This window comes from Taudactylus pleione, unplaced genomic scaffold, assembly GCF_031769625.1.
Source record: "Taudactylus pleione unplaced genomic scaffold, aTauple2 ptg000114l, whole genome shotgun sequence".
Lineage (NCBI taxonomy): Eukaryota > Metazoa > Chordata > Amphibia > Anura > Myobatrachidae > Taudactylus > Taudactylus pleione.
Genome location: NW_028284516.1, coordinates 9,910,441 through 9,930,084, shown reverse-complemented (window position 1 = coordinate 9,930,084; position 19,644 = coordinate 9,910,441). Strand labels below are relative to the sequence as shown.

The window sequence follows — 19,644 nt, the reverse complement described above, 5'->3', positions numbered from 1 at the left end:
CACGTTTCGCTGAGTGGTCTCAGCTTCTTCAGAAGCAAATATTTGCTTCTGAAGAAGCTGCGATCACTCAGCGAAACTATGTGGTGTCTGGTTGTCTGCACTCTGTTTTTGTTTACGCGGAGGCAGCTTGGTGCACTTTAAATCTATTTTTATTGTTTACTACTGCTCTGACACAGACTTCTGGTTTCGGGGCATGTGTTCCAAGCTGTGGAACACATGACTTCCAGTCCGGATGCTGATAACATACGGACATTGCCTGTGTGTACGGAGTTGTATTGATGCACCTCAGTAAGCTTACTAGGGATTGAGAATGCACTTCCGGTTTCGGAGCAGGCGTTCCAGGCTATGGAACGCATGACTTCCGGTCCGGATGTACACAGCGTCCAAACACGCCGGTTAAGCTGGCCACACACTAGACCAACTTACATCCAACCAGCCAACTTGTTGATTGGTTGGAATGAAAATCTGGTAACGTATGGGAGTAACTGATGATCAGCAATTTGCTCCTAAATGCCAGAAAACAGATGAAAATGGTCATCAGACAAGTTTTGTTAAATGTTTGATCTAAACATTTTATTCAAACAACAGTTTTAGTCCATTTTCCAGCGTTTGGGAGCAAATTGCTGATTTGATTCCTTACCAGATTTTCATTCCAACCAATCAACTAGTTGGCTGGTTGGACAGATAATCTTTAGATGTGTGGCCAGCTTAAGGTGGCTACTTAAGGAGACTCAGGTAAGGAGATTGTTTGATGCTATTCCTCTTACAAACTTGCTTTTGTGGATGACTTGTTGGTATAGTTGCATGTCTTGAGAAAGGTCTATTTTGACTGAAACATCGAATGACTGGAGATGTAAGCAATAAATTACCTGTGACCCTATCTTTACTCTGGTGAGTGCCCCGTTGTCTTTTGACTTGCTGGATATATATATATATATATATATATATATACACACATACATATACACACTATATATATATATATATATATATATATATAAACATACAGTATATTTAATATATGTATGTATATATATATATATATATACACACACATATATATATATATATATATATATACACACACACACATATATATTTATATACTGTATACACAGTATATATATATATATATATATACAAACAGTATCTATCTATCTAACAACACAAGGAATTGAAATGAGGGCTCCAGACAGGCAGGTACTTGGTAAAGCAGTGTCTTTTTAATGGTAGCAGACATTGCACCTTAGCATACGTGAGGTTAGGCCTGGACACACACAGGCACATAACAGAAAATAAACAACCAACATAAAAGTAAATGTCTCAGCACTCCTTGTGCTAATGTCTGTGGACACTCCAGGTCCTAGCACCTTATGGCTAACCACCACCCCTAGCCTATCGCCTGGCCAGTTTGTCCGACATCAGGAGCAAGGAGTATCAGGTGTATGAGAGTTTTAAACCCTTCCTGCTGATTCTGGGGGACCGGAAAAACCCGGAATTCTATATTTCCAGTTTGAGCTGTGCAGCCCAGAAAACCAGGAATTCCAAACTTCTATTGTAGGTGCAGAATGTGCCAATCTTGTTTTTTTTCCTCCATTGGAGAGAGCTGATCCCAGCAGAATGTGGGCAATTCAGGTGAGAGACCACCCCTCTCACCACAATATATATACACATACTGTATATATACAGTATATATACACAGCAATGGATAGAAGGCGGCACTCAGAGACTACACCGGGGTTAGGGCCCACGAAATGTTGACAAGTAAACACGTTTGTTTCAGAAACCATGTATGGGGTGTAAGTGTAGCGTTATCAGTTTGTTTAAACAAAAAAACAATTGAATAATTGGAGCTATGCACTCGCAATATTCTGTATATAATGAACACTCTGAAAACAGGGAATGATAGTTCCAAGTATGTATATAGTTTATTTGAGCCACTGTGAAGTAATGTTAATGTTTTATTTACATATGAAATATACTAAACAATAAATCAAATTTCATATAATCATCTTTTTTCATAATGCACAAATAAATCATTGATCATTTTTGTGACATATACATTCTGATGACGTGACCCACAATTAGTCCTGACAAACGTGTTGGGAGTCACTAAGGCTCATTCACAAAGTAAAAAAAGTACAGTGCAAATTTATTTTCTTACATTTACATTTAGGCAAGTGCACCTGATTTACAGGAAAGCATAGGGATTTGTGAACCAAAATTGCTGTGTCTGTGGGTTGAAGAGTTCGCACCCTCTGATGTTAGGAATTTGATGGACCCTTCTTAAGGGTGGATAAAGTGCTCTTAGTTTGGCGCTAAAATTGAGAAAATGGAATACTGGATCATTTAAATGAACTGACAGGGCAGGGTGAAGCAGGTGCAACTAGGGCAGAGCCGTTCTGGCCATATGTCACTTCTGCCAGATGCCAGAAGGGCCGATGCACCCCGAAATATTGGCTGTGCAGCTCGAACTCCCAGCGCTCTACTCAGCCAGCATGTAGCAGGATGGTGGCATGCTGTGATGCCACGCCATTTTTCGTACGCAAAGGGGATTTCTGGAGCGGAATTACAGCCCCAGTACATCTCTTAACAAAAGAGACTGCCCTTTATTACAGGTAGCATCTTCATTCCTGCAAAAGCACTAGATTTCTCTTGGTGGTTAGCAGGGCTGTTGGTGCCACCCTCCCTTCCCCTCCAGTGGCGTAAGTTTATCCCAGATGCCAGGAGGCAAGTTACAATTTGCTGCGCCCCCGTCAAAGCCGCTGACACTGTAATGTAGCAATTTGCATGCATGCAGACAGGCTATAGATAGATAGACAAAGGCAGCAGCTGATGGTCTGACATGGAGCTCTCCACTAGTGTACGGTGACTTCTCAGGTGCCGGGAAGGGGTGCCTTGTATTGGGCGGCCATGATGGTACACTCCGAGTACATAGTTACAGCCCCAAGTGGGGTGGATATGTTGTGGACAATGGAGGAGGTGCCCCTTCAGAGCTGGAGCCCGGCGGCAGGCGCCTCCATTGTCTCCCATAGTTCTGTCCCTGTTCCCCTCTAATACCCACGTTTAAATTTAGTACTGATGTCTCTTCACATTCATGATTAAGGCACAAATTAAGATAATGAAACAGTATTTTAGGAAAGACTGAAAAGTTTAAATGAATAAAGAGATAAAAGTTGAATAAGTAAAGGAGGGTATCCACTAGACGATTAAGTTGAACGATAATTATCGTTTGATCGTTCAATCGTTTGCAAAAGTGGCTAAAACGACCAGCGATGCGCGTGCCCGCTGGTCGTTTAGACATCTATCATCTTTCCAACATGCTGGTTAACCTGATGATATCGTCAGGTTCAGCATGTTTCCATATGATTGATGACCCTGCACTGAACGACTGCTCGTTCAGTGCAGGCTCATCACACGACTGACAAACGACTGAACGATTACAATGTCGTAATCGTGCAGTCGTTTTCAGATCTTGTAGTGGATACCCGCCTTAAGACTTTGAGTATTCACAGAAGTGCAAATACAGGTGCAGATTTATTTTTACAGTTCCCAGAAAGGGGAAGTGGCCAATGCGTCTCGGAATACGCTACTGCAGATCAGGAGCATACTGGGGCCACACTTTTTGTGGTTTGTGAATGAGCCTTACTGATATGTGCTGGGTAATATTAGACATATTACATGCAGTGTACAGTGCAGCAAACTCCCATTCTACAGCACTGCAGAATATGCTAATGCTCTATAAATAAAAGATTAGTCAAGAAGCTATTACAATTCTGCATTTCCGGCAGGTCAAACTGACAGGTGATAGGTTACAGAATGGGGATGTAGTTATTAATTTTAGTTCTGTGTCTTTGAGAAATGCATTCTGCAATCCAGACAACATTTCGGCATTCTTGTTCCTTCAGCTTAATGTAAGAGTAGAAGACACCAAAGTGGAACTGGTTGTTAAACGCCAGCACATTCATTTTTACCTTGGGAGGAAAAGTAAGATACCATTTTTGTTATATTAAACATGCAAATCACAAAAATGTACATAGAGGGGCAGATGCAGAGCGAGTACTATGCCAGCTGGCGTATCAGGTGTGATTTCGCTGTGCCCATGGTCAGAAAGCGAATGCGCACACATGTATACAGCATATGGACGGGAAGTCACTATTTATTCAGGCTCTTTACTTTAAAGTAATTTACACCTATGTTATGCACTAGCCCTAAATGTCCTCTCAGAAATATTATAAAGTAACAAAACCATTAATGAGATCCCTGCTGTCTACATGTAATATCGCTTTATATTTCATCTATGGTAGAGGCAGTGGTGGAAAAATAATATCTTCTACAGGATAGAAGATCGACATCGAATAGGTCGACAGTCAATAGTTCAACTACAGATGGTCGATGTGGTCGACAGGGACAAAAGACCAACAAGTATAAAAGGTCGACTGACAAAAGGTTCACAGGATTAAAAGGTTGAGAGGCTTAAAAGACCAGCAAGTGCAAATGAATAACACACAAATAGTCAACATAGTTGAATATAGTTTTTCAACAATTTTACGAATAGTGTTAGAGTGAGGGTTAGTGGTAGGCACTTGGGGCAGGGTTAGGCTGCCGGAGGGGACATTTAGGCACCAGCGGGATGGTTAGGGTTAAGCTAGGGTTAGGTGCAGGCACTGGGGCAGGGTTAGGATTAGGCACCAGGGGGAGGGTTAGGCACTTGGGAAAGGGTTAGGCTAAAGCTGCGTACATACCTAGAGATATATATGTGTCCAATCAGTCTGGTGGGATGGAAAATCTGGTAATGTATGGGAGCAAATAACAATAGATATTTGTTACCAAACACTGGAAAACGGACCAGATTTTCCTTCCCACCAGACAGATTGAACAGATATATCTGTAGGTGTAAAAATGAGGGAAAAGGGGAATTAAGGGGTAACCCCAAGCACTGGTATCAATATTGGTATTGATATGTGACAGCAGAGAAAAAAAAACTCCTTAATCATAAAGTCATAATTGGGAAATAGTACCCAATAAGTAATGGGAGGTGCACCTAAAGAGTAAGTTACATAGTGAAAGAAAGGAAAAAGAAAGTACTCTGTATTGTAGGGGCACAGTTCTCTGCTTTAATAAGATAAAACTTAACGTTTATTAGAAATATAAATAAAAATAAAATTCAGGACAGACAAAATGGAGGACAAACAACATATATATAGATAAGCAGGGTATTGGAGAATAAACCAAGAAAGTCGGAAAATTATATAATCTTCCGATGGTTACCTGCTGGTGATTGAGTATGAAAGTAAAGTCTCTTCTATTAGAAAATGAGATCAACCAATGAGATAAATAGAAGTCTCATATATGGATATACAACATGCAAGAGACCAAAAAATAATCAAAAATGATTCATATTATGTAACCAAGTACAATGAAAATGGGTCTTTATGACATCATATATAGTCTCTAATGGTTGCAAAAACATGATACATTATATCATACCCATAATAAAATCTGAAAGTAGCCTGGGTGAAAAATCTAATGACAATACAATAAGTTTGATAATCAGAATAATATATATCAAATATTGAAACAAAACGCTGCTACATCTAAGTATTGTGGTAGAATATGTCCACCCACCAAATACCCTCTGCATGTCCATAAATCAATTTCTCAGAAAACATTTATTACCCAACAAGGATTGCGGCATAATACATCATACATGTCCAGGTAAATGAGTCATACGCACAATGATTGATAATAAAGACCACAACACATAAATATTCAAGTATTGTAGATAAATCATAAAGATATAGTGATGGTTAAGGACAAAAGGGAACATACAAAAAATCAGGTATTATACTAAAATAGAAATAGAAAAGTAACCGCTCACTTGTTAGTAAGGGGTAGGTTGCTGCTATACTCCATGTACATAATGTAGTGAATGGAGCATGAGCGGACCTATCACATATACCATGAGGGTATGAAATATAGTCAGGTAGGTATCCAAAATGACTCCCCTGTCTACTCCATAGATAGCCTGCTATATAAAGCGTAGGCTACCCGGCGGAACAGTGAGAGAATATGAATCACCCGAAAAACAGATTGGAGTGTTCAGTGGTAATAGCTAGGTGATATAATACTCCTGTTGCCAGAATAAATGAGAGAGATTTCCCAATCGTTGGCTCCCTGGCACCGCTAACACTCCACTTGAACCCAAAGAATTGAGAGAAAAGGAGAGAACATCACCGGGTCAGCAAATGACACGACTCACCCCTCTGATATGAGATCACAGTGCAGGGGGAACATTGAATGAGACGGTGCTGCCCAGGTGTCCCTCGAAAACAGTAAATACCTGATACCAATAGTGGCTGTGTAGCAGCAGCGTTGTCCCAACAGCGGGAGTCTCCACATGCACTCCGGAGACTACCCGGAAGCAAGACGCGCGTTTCACCTGACACGGCTTCGTCAGTCTGATTATCAAACTTATTGTATTGTCATTAGATTTTTCACCCAGGCTACTTTCAGATTTTATTATGGGTATGATATAATGTATCATGTTTATGCAACCATTAGAGACTATATATGATGTCATAAAGACCCATTTTCATTGTACTTGGTTACATAATATGAATCATTTTTGATTATTTTTTGGTCTCTTGCATGTTGTATATCCATATATGAGACTTCTATTTATCTCATTGGTTGATCTCATTTTCTAATAGAAGAGACTTTACTTTCATACTCAATCACCAGCAGGTAACCATCGGAAGATTATATAATTTTCCGACTTTCTTGGTTTATTCTCCAATACCCTGCTTATCTATATATATGTTGTTTGTCCTCCATTTTGTCTGTCCTGAATTTTTTTATTTATATTTCTAATAAACGTTAAGTTTTATCTTATTAAAGCAGAGAACTGTGCCCCTACAATATAGAGTACTTTCTTTTTCCTTTCTTTCATATCTGTAGGTGTGTACACACCTTTAGGCTGCCGGAGGGGACGTTTAGGCACTAGGGGAGTGGTTAGGGTTAAGCTAGGGTAAGGTGCAGGCACTGGGGGAGGGTTAGGATTAGGCACTAGGGGGGTGGTTAGGGTTAAGCTAGGGTTAGGTGCAGGCACTGGGGGAGGGTTAGGATTAGGCACTAGGGGGGTGGTTAGGGTTAAGCTAGGGTTAGGTGCAGGCACTGGGGTAGGGTTAGGATTAGGCACTAGGGGGGTGGTTAGGGTTAAGCTAGGGATAGGTGCAGGCACTGGGGTAGGGTTAGGATTAGGCACCAGGGGGAGGGTTAGGGTTAGGCACTAGGGGAATGGTTAAGGTGAGGATTAGGCTTAAATGGAAAAAAAGGTCACTTTTTTTTGTGTCGACCATTTATTTGGCGACCTTTTAACCATGTTAACAGTTTGCTGTCGACCGTTTGTAACTGTGGACCTTTTGTCCCTGTCAACATAGTGCATGTCGACTATTTGGTGTTGACCTATTGACTGTCAACTTTTATATTGACTATCTTTTATACCAGACCCCTTCAGCAGCGATCAGTAAGTAAAAAACCACTGCGGTACAGTAGTCATCTCTGGGTAAATACATGTTGAGGGCTGGCAGATATGAACAGAGCTGAATGCACATATTTTGAGCTATTTTAAATTACAATATTGTTGTAGATTGTAATACTATACAGTACAATGGTAATTTAGGATAGTTTAGATTGCACTAACAAAATGTGGCAGAGACTGACAGTATATTAAATCACTGTGGTAGTGACAGGTTCCAAATTAAAAACATATATTTAAAGGTGTAAGAAGAAACTTAACGCATCTGCAGGCAGTGCTGCGCATGCGCTGGTTTTACAGATGTAACAGCGCATGCGCAGCACTGTTTCCAGATGCAATAAGGTAGTGTAGGCAGGGAAAAGTATCTATTTCCCGAAAAGCTGTCATCGCAAAAATGACAGCTTTTCGGAATAGATACTTATGGAGAGGTGGAATGATGAATTCCACCTATAATTAGCTAGAACTCCATGAGAGTTCTAAAGCTAATTATCTCCATTGAATTTTTATGTTTAATGAATAGGCCCCTAATAATGAGAATGTTGGTATCACTTAATGGATGTTAATTAGAAAATGTTTATATCAGCTTCCCCTTCCAGGAGGATAGACAGTATAAAGGCAACTTTGTGTTTTTATTTGTTTTTATGCAGATATGCAGGGTGTGTTTAGATTTCATTAAGATACTGTACTAACCAGCAGGGCCGCCATCAGGGGGAGACTGCCGGGTCTGGAGTCCCGGGCCCGGGTAGCAAGGGGGGCCCGCACAGGGACAGACCTACCAGTCATGCAGCAGGTGTCCCTTGGGAGTAATGGCCCGCAGGTATTCCCCGACACATAGCAGATCCTTCTCACTGAGGATCCGCACCGCAGCGCCGGGCATCTGTCACTGACAGCGATTACTGAGCAAGCATAGCCTCCTTTACTTCCTCTTGGCTGGCCCCTCCTCCAGACCAACCACCTGACAATGAGCACAGACAGAGTAGCTCAGAGACAGCATATGCCTGAGAGAGCTGCAGTGTGACTCACCAGTCTGCCCACACGGACTCTCTGCAAGTCAAGCCTCTTGCAACAGACGGAAGTGAGCAGGTGGGCCTCTCAGGACACTGACAGAGGTAAGTTAATTGGGGAGGGGCACCACTGAGAGACAGGGGGGAGGGGGGCAATGATACAGAGGGAAATGTCTGGGGGGGGGGGGGAACTTACAGACAGTGGGGAATGTCTGTGTCTGGGGGGGGCACTGAAAGAAAAAAGGGAATGTGTGTGTGGGGGGGCATTGACAGACAGGGGAATCTGTGGTGTGGCACTGACAGAGGGTGTGTGTGTGTGAGTGTCTGGGGGGGCACTGACAGATAGAGGGGAGTGTGTGTGGGGAGGACACTGACAGAGGGGAGTGTGTGTGTGTTGAGGGGGTTACTGACAGACAGAGGTGAATGTGTGGGGGGGTCCCTGACATACAGAGGGGAGAGTGTATGTGTGTGTGTGGGGGGGTTACTGACAGAGGTGAATGTGTGGGGGGTCACTGACAGAGGGTAGAGTGTATGTGTGTGTGGGGGGGGGTCAGGGCCGGTTCTATGGTTACGCATGGTACGCAGCCGCGTAAGACGCCACGTAGTGAAGGGCGCCGCGGCCGCGACCATGCACATTTCAGTGGCTTACAGTGGTGCACCAGTCTGCACCGTGCGTGTAGCGCTGACCGGACGGAGTTCGGTCAGCGCTACACAGTGCCAAACACACAGCCGCCGGAGTCGGCAGCTGTGTGTTTGTTTCAGCAGCTGATGAGAGTCTGACCTCTCATCGGCTGCTGTAGCTCCCACTGCGGGAGCCATCTTCCAGCTCCCGCAGTGGGTAATGGGAGAGACGTCATCATGACGGCGTCTCTCCCATAATGCAAAGCGGCCCTGGAGAATGGTCGGGAGTAGCGGATATCGGCGGCGGGAACAGGAGCGGGGGGTTCAGGCAAGTGTTTTTTTTTTGTTTTGTTTTTTATAACGTGTGTCTCTACTGGGGGGGGGCTACAAGGGGGGATTACTACTGGGGGCACTTGAAGGGGGGATTACTACTGGGGGCACTTAAAGGGGGGATTACTACTGGGGGCACTTGAAGGGGGGATTACTACTGGGGCACTTGAAGGGGGGATTACTACTGGGGGTACTTGAAGGGGGGATTACTACTGGGGCACTAGAAGGGAGGATTACTACTGGGGCACTTGAAGGGGGGATTACTACTGGGGGTACTTGAAGGGGGGATTACTACTGGGGGCACTAGAAGGGAGGATTACTACTGGGGCACTTGAAGGGGGGATTACTACAGGGGGCACTAGAAGGGAGGATTACTACTGGGGTTGCACTTGAAGGGGGATTACTACTGGGGGCACTAGAAGGGAGGATTACTACTGGGGCACTTGAAGGGGGGATTCCTACTGGGAGTACTTGAAGGGGGGATTACTACTGGGGGCACTAGAAGGGAGGATTACTACTGGGGCACTTGAAGGGGGGATTACTACAGGGGGCACTAGAAGGGGGGATTACTACAGGGGGTACTTGAAGGGGAGATTACTACTGGGGGTACTTGAAGGGGGGATTACTACTGGGGGTACTTCAAGGGGAGATTACTACTGGGGGAACTTGAAGGGGGATTACAGGGGGCACTAGAAGGGAGGATTACTACTGGGGCACTTGAAGGGGGGATTACTAATGGGGGCACTAGAAGGGGGATTACTACTGGGGGCACTAGAAGGGGGGACTACTACTGGGGGCACTTGAAGGGAGGATTACTACTGGGGGGGACTACTACTGTGGGCACTTGAAGGGGGGCTACTACTGGGGGCACTTGAAGGGAGGATTACTACTGGGGGGGACTACTACTGGGGGCACAACAATGGGGGGACTACTACTAGGGGCACTACAAGAGGGGGGACTACTACTGGGGGCACTATATAAGCTTACTAATGGGGGCACAAGGGGCACTGCACAGGGGGGCGCCAAAAAACCTACTCGCTTACCAAAAAATTTGGGCTAGGGCCGGCCCTGGGGGGAGGTTACTGACAGACAGCGTGGAGTGTGTGTGGGGGGGGTCACTGACAGACGGGAGTTTGTGTGGTGGGTCACTGAGAGAGGGGAATGTGGAGGGGATCATTGAGAGAGGGGAAAGTAGGAGGTGTCATTGAGATGGGGGAATGTGGGGGGATCGCTGAGAGAGAGTGAAATGTGGGGGTATTGCAACTGGTACAATAAAGTTTTTATTTTTTTTATTGAGGCAAGGCACGCATGACGCCATTACATCATGCACGCCGCACCACTGACAGAGGATCCGGCTGCAGCGCGAGGAGGAACAGCCAGAAGATACAGGAGAAGGTAAATGTCTGAGGGCTGCAGGGGGCAGAATAGCGACAGAGGGGTGCTGGCTAGGGAGACACTGCGGGGCTGGAGTTGCAGAAACACGGGGAGGTGGGGGGGCCCTGCCTATTTGGTGAGTGCCGGGCCCCACGATTTCTGATGGCAGCCCTGCTAACCAGAACCCACCACCCTCTTCCCTGTAAAGACCTGACACCATAGGTTTATCAAGACCAGCTATCTGCTTCCATTGTTCCTGTTTATTTAGCCAGTGATACCGCTTACTGCAATTATGAAATAAGCAGGAAAAACTGGTGCATTCCTTTTACAAAGAGCAATCTACCAATGAAGGACTAGTCTAAGGAGACTTACGGCCTGCTTCAAAGGTGTACGCGCTGCTGATGTTGGACGTAGTGTATCGATCTTTGGCTACTGCACGTATGCGTCCCGATTGTGTCAGTTCAGAGTCACGGTTTTAGGTGCACAAAGGGAGAAGTGTATTGAAAATGCAGTGTGCGTTCCTGGGCAGTGACAGGGAGTGTCTTAGCGCACGCATGGGGATGGTCCTTCTATTGGGCGCATCGAAGACGTGTCAGGGAAAGCTGCTATGCACAGCCACAAGCATAGGAGGCCATGATCAGATGGGGAAATTGCACCTGCCATAGTTTCAATGGTGGCATTTAAGGATGCACCAATCGTGCATCGATATTACAGCGTGCATGGATGCTAAAAGTGGGCATCTCAGACCTTGTACATTCGGCCACACGGATGTACACAAGGGAAGGAGTTCATAGCGGCATTTATATTAAGTCTCAGATGGGTGACCACCAATACACGCTGCGGCATGCGCTTATGCGTGCGACTCAGAATCAGGCCCATTGTGTCATGGTGACCTTATTATACTCAAATCAGTGTGACCGGATCAAAGTGAGAAGTCTCCAACATTCTCTGTACTTGTGCTGAGTTTTGCAATGGATCTTTGTAGAATGAAGGACACTGACCTGAATGCCAGTTTATTAGACTTCACATACTAACATAAGGCAAAACCCAGCTGCAAATAGAGCTATCACGGTTCCCTTAATGGATTTCTTACCTCATTTTCAAAAAACTTGTCTTCTAATGTCTTTTCTCCAGTTCCAGTTCCAACCTCTTCAAACAATGCTTTGTACTCCTGCAAGAGAACAAAGGGAGGGTATTTACCACAGACCAAAGGGATCTCTATGTTTCCAAAGTTACTGTTCTACCCATTAAAAGGTAACGTCAAATTTAGGGGACAGATCGGTATGATCTAAGGACAGCTTGCTATAATTGTATAGATGAGTACTATATATATATATATATATATATATATATATATATAGTGATAGGATCACTAGTAAAGTGGTCTGTGGCAGGTACATTTGTCCCAGATTCCTGTCTTTTGTGTTTTAAACCCCCAGGAGAAAGTCTGCAGTGTAGCAGGCTTGAGTTTCCGCTTTTTGAAAAGCCGGTTTGGGACCTGGGGGTTGTGGGTGAGAGCCTTTTTGGGAATTACGGGGTACTACAGGAGGTTTATACCCAACTTTGCCACCATGGCAGTCCCACTGACTGACCTGACCAAAGGCAAACAAAAAGTCATGGTAGAATGGAGTGCTGAGGCAGAGAAAGCTTTTCAGGAGTTGAAAGTAGCGTTGTGTTCCCAACCAGTCCTGATGACTCCTAATTTTGAAAGGGAATTCATAGTACAAACCGATGCATCAGAAGTAGGTATAGGAGCGGTCCTGTCCCAGAACAAGGAGGGTGAGGAACACCCTATTTTCTATCTTAGCAGAAAGTTGAATGTACATGAGAGAAACTATGCCACAGTGGCGAAGGAGGCGTTGGCCATAAAGTGGGCGTTAGAGGCTCTCAGGTACTACTTGGTCAGAAGAAAGTTCAAATTGATCACTGACCATGCCCCTCTGAAGTGGATGTCTGAAAATAAGGACAGTAATGCGAGAATTACAAGATGGTTCTTGGCGTTACAAACTTTTACTTTTTCAGTGGAACACAGGCCAGGAAGCCAGCTGGCCAATGCTGACGCGTTGTCACGCGTTCATTGTTTGGGGGCTTCAGTTGTTCCGCCCCACAGGTCGAAACAAAGGGGGGGGATATGTGATAGGATCACTGGTAAAGTGGTCTGTGGCAGGTACATTTGTCCCAGATTCCTGTCTTTTGTGTTTTAAACCCCCAGGAGAAAGTCTGCAGTGTAGCAGGCTTGAGTTTCGGCTTTTTGAAAAGCCGGTTTGGGACCTGGGGGTTGTGGGTGAGAGGAGAGGGAGGGCTCCACCCACGGCCACTCCAGGTTTTGGTTCTCGCAGCCTGGTAACAGGCTTGTTAGTTTTCCACCTGAGAGTGGCCAATATAAGCCTAGTGTGTTTAGGGCTGATGGTCTCACCTGGGAGAGCAGACAGGGAGTTTGCTCAGAGACACTTGGATACCTAACTGTGAGTGTTGTGCTGTGCTTTTGTTGCTGGCGAGGGCATTAGGCCCTGCCAGGTTCTGGTAGTGAGGGAACTACCTGTGAAGTTAGTGCCCCGACAGGGCTAGGATTTATATTTAGATTTTCTTTATATTTCTGTCATTGTACAATAAAGACTGGCGCCGACCAGCTTGTACTTGCATCCAGACTGGTGTGCTGCTTCCCTGCTGCTGTGTGTGTGTGTGTAAGGAAGGAGTCCTCTACCCAGGAGAGGGACCCCCTAACCTAACTGTGTCACAATATGGTGGAGAATGCGGGCACCCACACACACTGAACTTGCAGCAAGAGGAAAACTTTACATTTAAAAATTAAAGGGACAGACGCCCAATTTGTGAGAGTGGAAATAACACTGTGTCCTTGGAGTCCCATAGAGGAGGCATCAGCCAATGCTCAGAGAGGCAAGGTTCAGCTTCCAATCTACACCCCAGGACAAAATGGAGGAAATTATTAAGGCCTTGCTCCAAGCTACAGCAGCTCAGCAGGAAGCTACCAGGGCTCAGCAGGAGAGTAACAGACTTCAACAGGTCTCCTTTGAGGAAAACAGCCAGGCCATAAAAGAGGTGATACAGCACCTGGTCGCCCGACCCAGCGATGTTAATACTGGTTCTCCCACCCCCACTCACTCCGTACGAGCCAGTCACTTCCTCCAAACGATGACTTCGGGCGATGATGTGGAGGCCTATCTCGCCGCATTTGAAAGAACGGCCGAAAGGGAGAGTTGGCCCAAGGAGCAGTGGGCAAGTCTGGTGGCACCTTTTTTGTCTGGGGAGCCACAAAAAGCATATTTCGACTTATGCCTGGCTGATGCCAAGGACTATAAAAAACTAAAACAGGAGATCCTAACTCGCTTGGGAGTCACCACCTTTGTTCGTGCCCAACGGGTCCACCGCTGGGAGTTCCATAAGGACAAGCCTCCACGTTCCCAGATGCATGACCTCGTCCATCTGTCCTCAAAATGGCTACAGCCCGAGACGCTGTCGGGACCACAGATCGTGGAAAGGGTCGTGATGGACCGGTACCTGCGATCATTACCTGTGACTCTGCGCAAGTGGGTGAGCCATGCAGACCCTAAGTCCGCGGACCAGTTGGTCGAGCTGGTGGAGAGGTACGTGGCGGCTGAGGAGCTGATGAGTATGCCCCACCGAGCCCCGATGGCGCACCGGCGAACTCCCAGAGACACTGGTAAGACTGTTCCAGGGGAGAAGGGTGCTGGGTGGTGGAATGTACCTAAGACTGAGGGTGTAGAACCTGCAGACAGGCCTGCGAGGCCGGGAAGGTTCTTGCCCCGTAAACGACTAGACATTAATATGACTCAGTGTTTCCGATGTGGTGGCTTCGGCCATATTGACGCTAATTGTGCACTTACAACTGAACCTATGCAATGTGATACTGCTCATGTCTACCGCAGGGGGTCTTTCTTTGCACAGACAGCCTGTACGGCTGACCGGCAGGCTGAGACTGATAAGCACATATGTGTACTCACTGTAGATGGCAACCGAGTAGAGGCACTGTTAGACTCTGGTAGCTTGGTGACACTTATAAAAGCTGAGCTGGTGAACCCCTTGCGGTGTGAGGGGAAAACTGTTGGTGTGATCTGCATACATGGGGATATTCGATATTATGTTACTGCTGAGGTGAACATCGAGACACCATGTGGTTCTGCTATAGTTTCTGTGGGTTTGGTGCATGGTCTGATGTACGATGCAATATTGGGGAGAGACTTTGCTCACTTCTGGAAGTTGTGGGAAAGCCGTTTTGTTCCAGAGGTGAACAACCCCGATCCATTTGAGAAGGTTGTCAATGTAGTGGAGGAGGGAGTTTCTTCTGAGTCAGAGTTATTCCCTTTTTCTACTATGATTGGCGAACTAGAGAATGCAGAGCGTGACGGTGGCCCGCCAACTGATGTGCCTCCCGTTGAGGTGGGAAGTGTTGTTGGGCCAGGTGATCGTCTGCTTGACTTAGAGGTCAGAAGAGAGGTCTTTGCCGTGGAGCAGTTGAATGACCCTACTTTGGTAAAAGCCAGGGAGAATGTAAAAGTAGTTGATGGTAAACCTGTAGACCCTGATAGTCCTTTGTCCTATCCCCACATGGCAATGTGGCAGGATTTGTTATATCAGGTGACTAAGAAGGGGGAAGATGTTGTGGAACAACTAATAGTTCCCAAAGCCTACAGAAGAACAGTGGTGGATCTGGCCCATGGTCATATAACGGCAGGCCATCTAGGGGTAGAGAAGACCACTGAGCGAATAATGCAGAGGTTTTTCTGGCCCGGGCTACATAAAGAGGTATCTGACTTTTGCGCATCCTGCCCTGAGTGTCAGTATCATGCTCCCAGGCCACATTTTAAGGGTCCACTAGTTCCATTGCCTATTATAGAGGTGCCGTTTGAAAGAATAGCGATGGATTTGGTTGGACCCTTGATGAAGTCTGCCAGGGGACACCAGTATATTCTGGTCATAATGGATTACGCTACCAGGTACCCAGAAGCGATCCCGTTGCGCAATACGTCAACCAAGACCATTGCCAGAGAGCTAGTTCATGTCTTTAGCAGGCTGGGTATACCTAAGGAGATACTAACTGACCAGGGTACACCGTTTATGTCAAAAATCATGAAAGAATTATGTCGCCTGTTCAAAATTGAACAGTTAAGAACTTTGGTTTATCACCCCCAAACCGATGGGCTGGTCGAGAGGTTTAACAAGACGTTAAAACACATGCTTAGGAAAGTGGTTGACAAGGATGGTAGGGATTGGGATTACTTATTGCCGTATTTATTGTTGGCCATAAGAGAAGTTCCCCAGTCCTCCACCGGGTTTTCACCCTTCGACTTGTTGTATGGGAGACACCCAAGGGGGTTACTAGACATTGCCAAAGAGACATGGGAGGGGCAGTCTAGTCCTTACAAAATGGTGATTGAGTATGTTTCTCAAATGCAGGAGAGAATTGCTGCGGTAGTGCCGATAGTGAGAGAGCACCTGGAACAGGCTCAACAGGCACAGCAGAGGGTATACAACCGCAATGCTCGGTTACGCAGCTTTGCTCCTGGGGGTTATTGAAGAATCACATAGTGAATGGGCAAGTCCCATTGTGTTGATTCCAAAGCCCGACGGGAGTGTGCGTTTCTGCAATGACTTCCGAAAGGTGAACAGCGTTTCAAAATTCGATGCCTACCCGATGCCAAGAGTGGATGAACTGATTGAGAGACTAGGGACGGCAAGGTATTTAACCACTCTTGACCTAACCAAAGAGTATTGGCAAGTACCGTTAACCGAGAGCGCCAAACAAAAGACAGCTTTTTCAGCACCAGAGGGCTTGTTTCAGTACAAGATGTTGCCCTTCGGGCTACATGGGGCACCTGCTACCTTCCAAAGAATGATGGACAGGATTCTAAGGCCCCATAGACGGTATGCGGCTGCTTATCTGGATGACGTGGTCATTCATAGTCCTGATTGGCAGTCTCACTTACCCAGGGTACAAGCAGTGTTGGACTCCATCTATAAGGCAGGTTTGACAGCCAACCCAAAAAAGTGTTGTCTAGGCATGGAGGAAGTAAAATATCTGGGATACACCATTGGCAGAGGCCTGATAAAGCCTCAGCTCAATAAAGTTGATGCCATACAAAACTGGCCACAGCCTCTGAATAAGAAGCAGGTGAGAGCCTTTTTGGGAATTACGGGGTACTACAGGAGGTTTATACCCAACTTTGCCACCATGGCAGTCCCACTGACTGACCTGACCAAAGGCAAACAAAAAGTCATGGTAGAATGGAGTCCTGAGGCAGAGAAAGCTTTTCAGGAGTTGAAAGTAGCGTTGTGTTCCCAACCAGTCCTGATGACTCCTAATTTTGAAAGGGAATTCATAGTACAAACCGATGCATCAGAAGTAGGTATAGGAGCGGTCCTGTCCCAGAACAAGGAGGGTGAGGAACACCCTATTTTCTATCTTAGCAGAAAGTTGAATGTACATGAGAGAAACTATGCCACAGTGGAGAAGGAGGCGTTGGCCATAAAGTGGGCGTTAGAGGCTCTCAGGTACTACTTGGTCAGAAGAAAGTTCAAATTGATCACTGACCATGCCCCTCTGAAGTGGATGTCTGAAAATAAGGACAGTAATGCGAGAATTACAAGATGGTTCTTGGCGTTACAAACTTTTACTTTTTCAGTGGAACACAGGCCAGGAAGCCAGCTGGCCAATGCTGACGCGTTGTCACGCGTTCATTGTTTGGGGGCTTCAGTTGTTCCGCCCCACAGGTCGAAACAAAGGGGGGGGATATGTGATAGGATCACTGGTAAAGTGGTCTGTGGCAGGTACATTTGTCCCAGATTCCTGTCTTTTGTGTTTTAAACCCCCAGGAGAAAGTCTGCAGTGTAGCAGGCTTGAGTTTCGGCTTTTTGAAAAGCCGGTTTGGGACCTGGGGGTTGTGGGTGAGAGGAGAGGGAGGGCTCCACCCACGGCCACTCCAGGTTTTGGTTCTCGCAGCCTGGTAACAGGCTTGTTAGTTTTCCACCTGAGAGTGGCCAATATAAGCCTAGTGTGTTTAGGGCTGATGGTCTCACCTGGGAGAGCAGACAGGGAGTTTGCTCAGAGACACTTGGATACCTAACTGTGAGTGTTGTGCTGTGCTTTTGTTGCTGGCGAGGGCATTAGGCCCTGCCAGGTTCTGGTAGTGAGGGAACTACCTGTGAAGTTAGTGCCCCGACAGGGCTAGGATTTATATTTCTGTTTTCTTTATATTTCTGTCATTGTACAATAAAGACTGGCGCCGACCAGCTTGTACTTGCATCCAGACTGGTGTGCTGCTTCCCTGCTGCTGTGTGTGTGTGTAAGGAAGGAGTCCTCTACCCAGGAGAGGGACCCCCTAACCTAACTGTGTCACAATATATATATATATATATATATACACACACACACCCAGGGGCGTATTAACACCTGAGGAGGCCCATATGAAGTGGACCCCCTTATCTAAGCAGCGCCCTCCCCCAACGAGGAATCTTACCTTGCTCTAGCAAGCAGGTCCCTCCTCCCCCACGGCGCCAACTTGCCAGTGATATTTGTGAAGATGGCACATGCGCACTAGAGGGCAAAGGCTCTGGCAGGGTGTCAGAGCCTTTGCGGTCTAGTATCAGTATCTCTAGTAGCAGTATCAGGGTTTATGGAGCGGAGTGGATGTAACTTAGTATGTAGCCACAAACTGAGAGCATAGTGGACGATGCAGGGTCCCCTGAGAGCTCATTGTATCAAACAGGGCGGGTGTGAGTATGCTGTGTTATATTTTATAGTGACTGACAGTATATACAACATTCCAAAGAAATACTATAATTATGTCCACGTGCTCCATGCAAGTGCTAAAGGTAACCTACAATAGGTACTTACAGCATAGTATTCTGCGATGCTTTTCACTTGTTCATAGTCTTCCGCATTGGCAAGCAGTCGCAGTCCCTCTGGATAGAGCTTGCCACAAGTCGGGTACAAGGTCTCTCTGTCTTCTTTGTTAAGCTCAGTGCCAAAGGAATTGATAGTGATAACAAATGCCCGTCTGTCCGCCTCAAACTGGACGAGAGAGCAAATTATATTATATACATAACAGAGAAAAGCATGTATATTATTAGAGATACTAAATACTTATATTCCATTTTAATGTAAATATTCACATTTGAAACGCAAATGCCATACCTATTCTACAGTACATGTGCACAAAGGAACACTAAGGGCCTGATTCTGTGTTACATGTAATGCGGTCGCAATTCCTGATGCCTACATTGATCATAAGCCCTATGCAGGTATCTGTGTGATTGATCTGCCCCCACACCTCCAGCTGCGAGAGCAACTACCATCACTAGTAATGGTACTTACACCTAGCACATGCTTGATGCAGAAGATGCGACTGAAAATGGTGTGCACACTCTATATGTATAACTTAAGGTGGTTACATACTATACAGATATATCTGCAGATGATGGTCATTCATACACACTGAACGGCCGTCATCTGTATCTGGCTGCGGGTTCCGGCGACCAGGGGGCTTGTCGGGGGCGTGTGTGTGTATGGGCGGTCTGCAGACATGGTCTGCCGATGGACAGATATGTCTGCAGACCGCCCGTACACACCTGCCGATGGACAGATATGTCTGCAGACATATCTGTCCATCGGCTGTGCAGCAGAGCCAGTGCAATATGTCGGTGAACGCCTATGTTCACCGACATATTGCGGGTACACACTGGCCGACGGGCAGCAGATACATTGGCCGATCAATTGATCGGCTAATGTATCTGTCA

At 46.0% G+C, this 19,644-nt stretch overlaps 1 protein-coding gene across 1 annotated transcript in view; it reads right to left on the bottom strand.

Moving 5' to 3' along the window:
• Positions 1–1,910: 1,910 nt before the first annotated feature.
• ATP6V0D2 (ATPase H+ transporting V0 subunit d2) overlaps positions 1,911–19,644 on the bottom strand; it is a 67,632-nt gene continuing 49,898 nt past the window's right edge. Inside the window, exons 6-8 of the mRNA XM_088471533.1 lie at positions 18,743–18,919; positions 11,963–12,040; positions 1,911–3,974 (exon numbers count right to left, since the gene is read on the bottom strand). Coding sequence (XP_088327659.1) covers positions 3,813–3,974; positions 11,963–12,040; positions 18,743–18,919 — 417 coding nt within the window. The 3' untranslated portion in view covers positions 1,911–3,812. The remainder of the gene's footprint in view (positions 3,975–11,962; positions 12,041–18,742; positions 18,920–19,644) is intronic.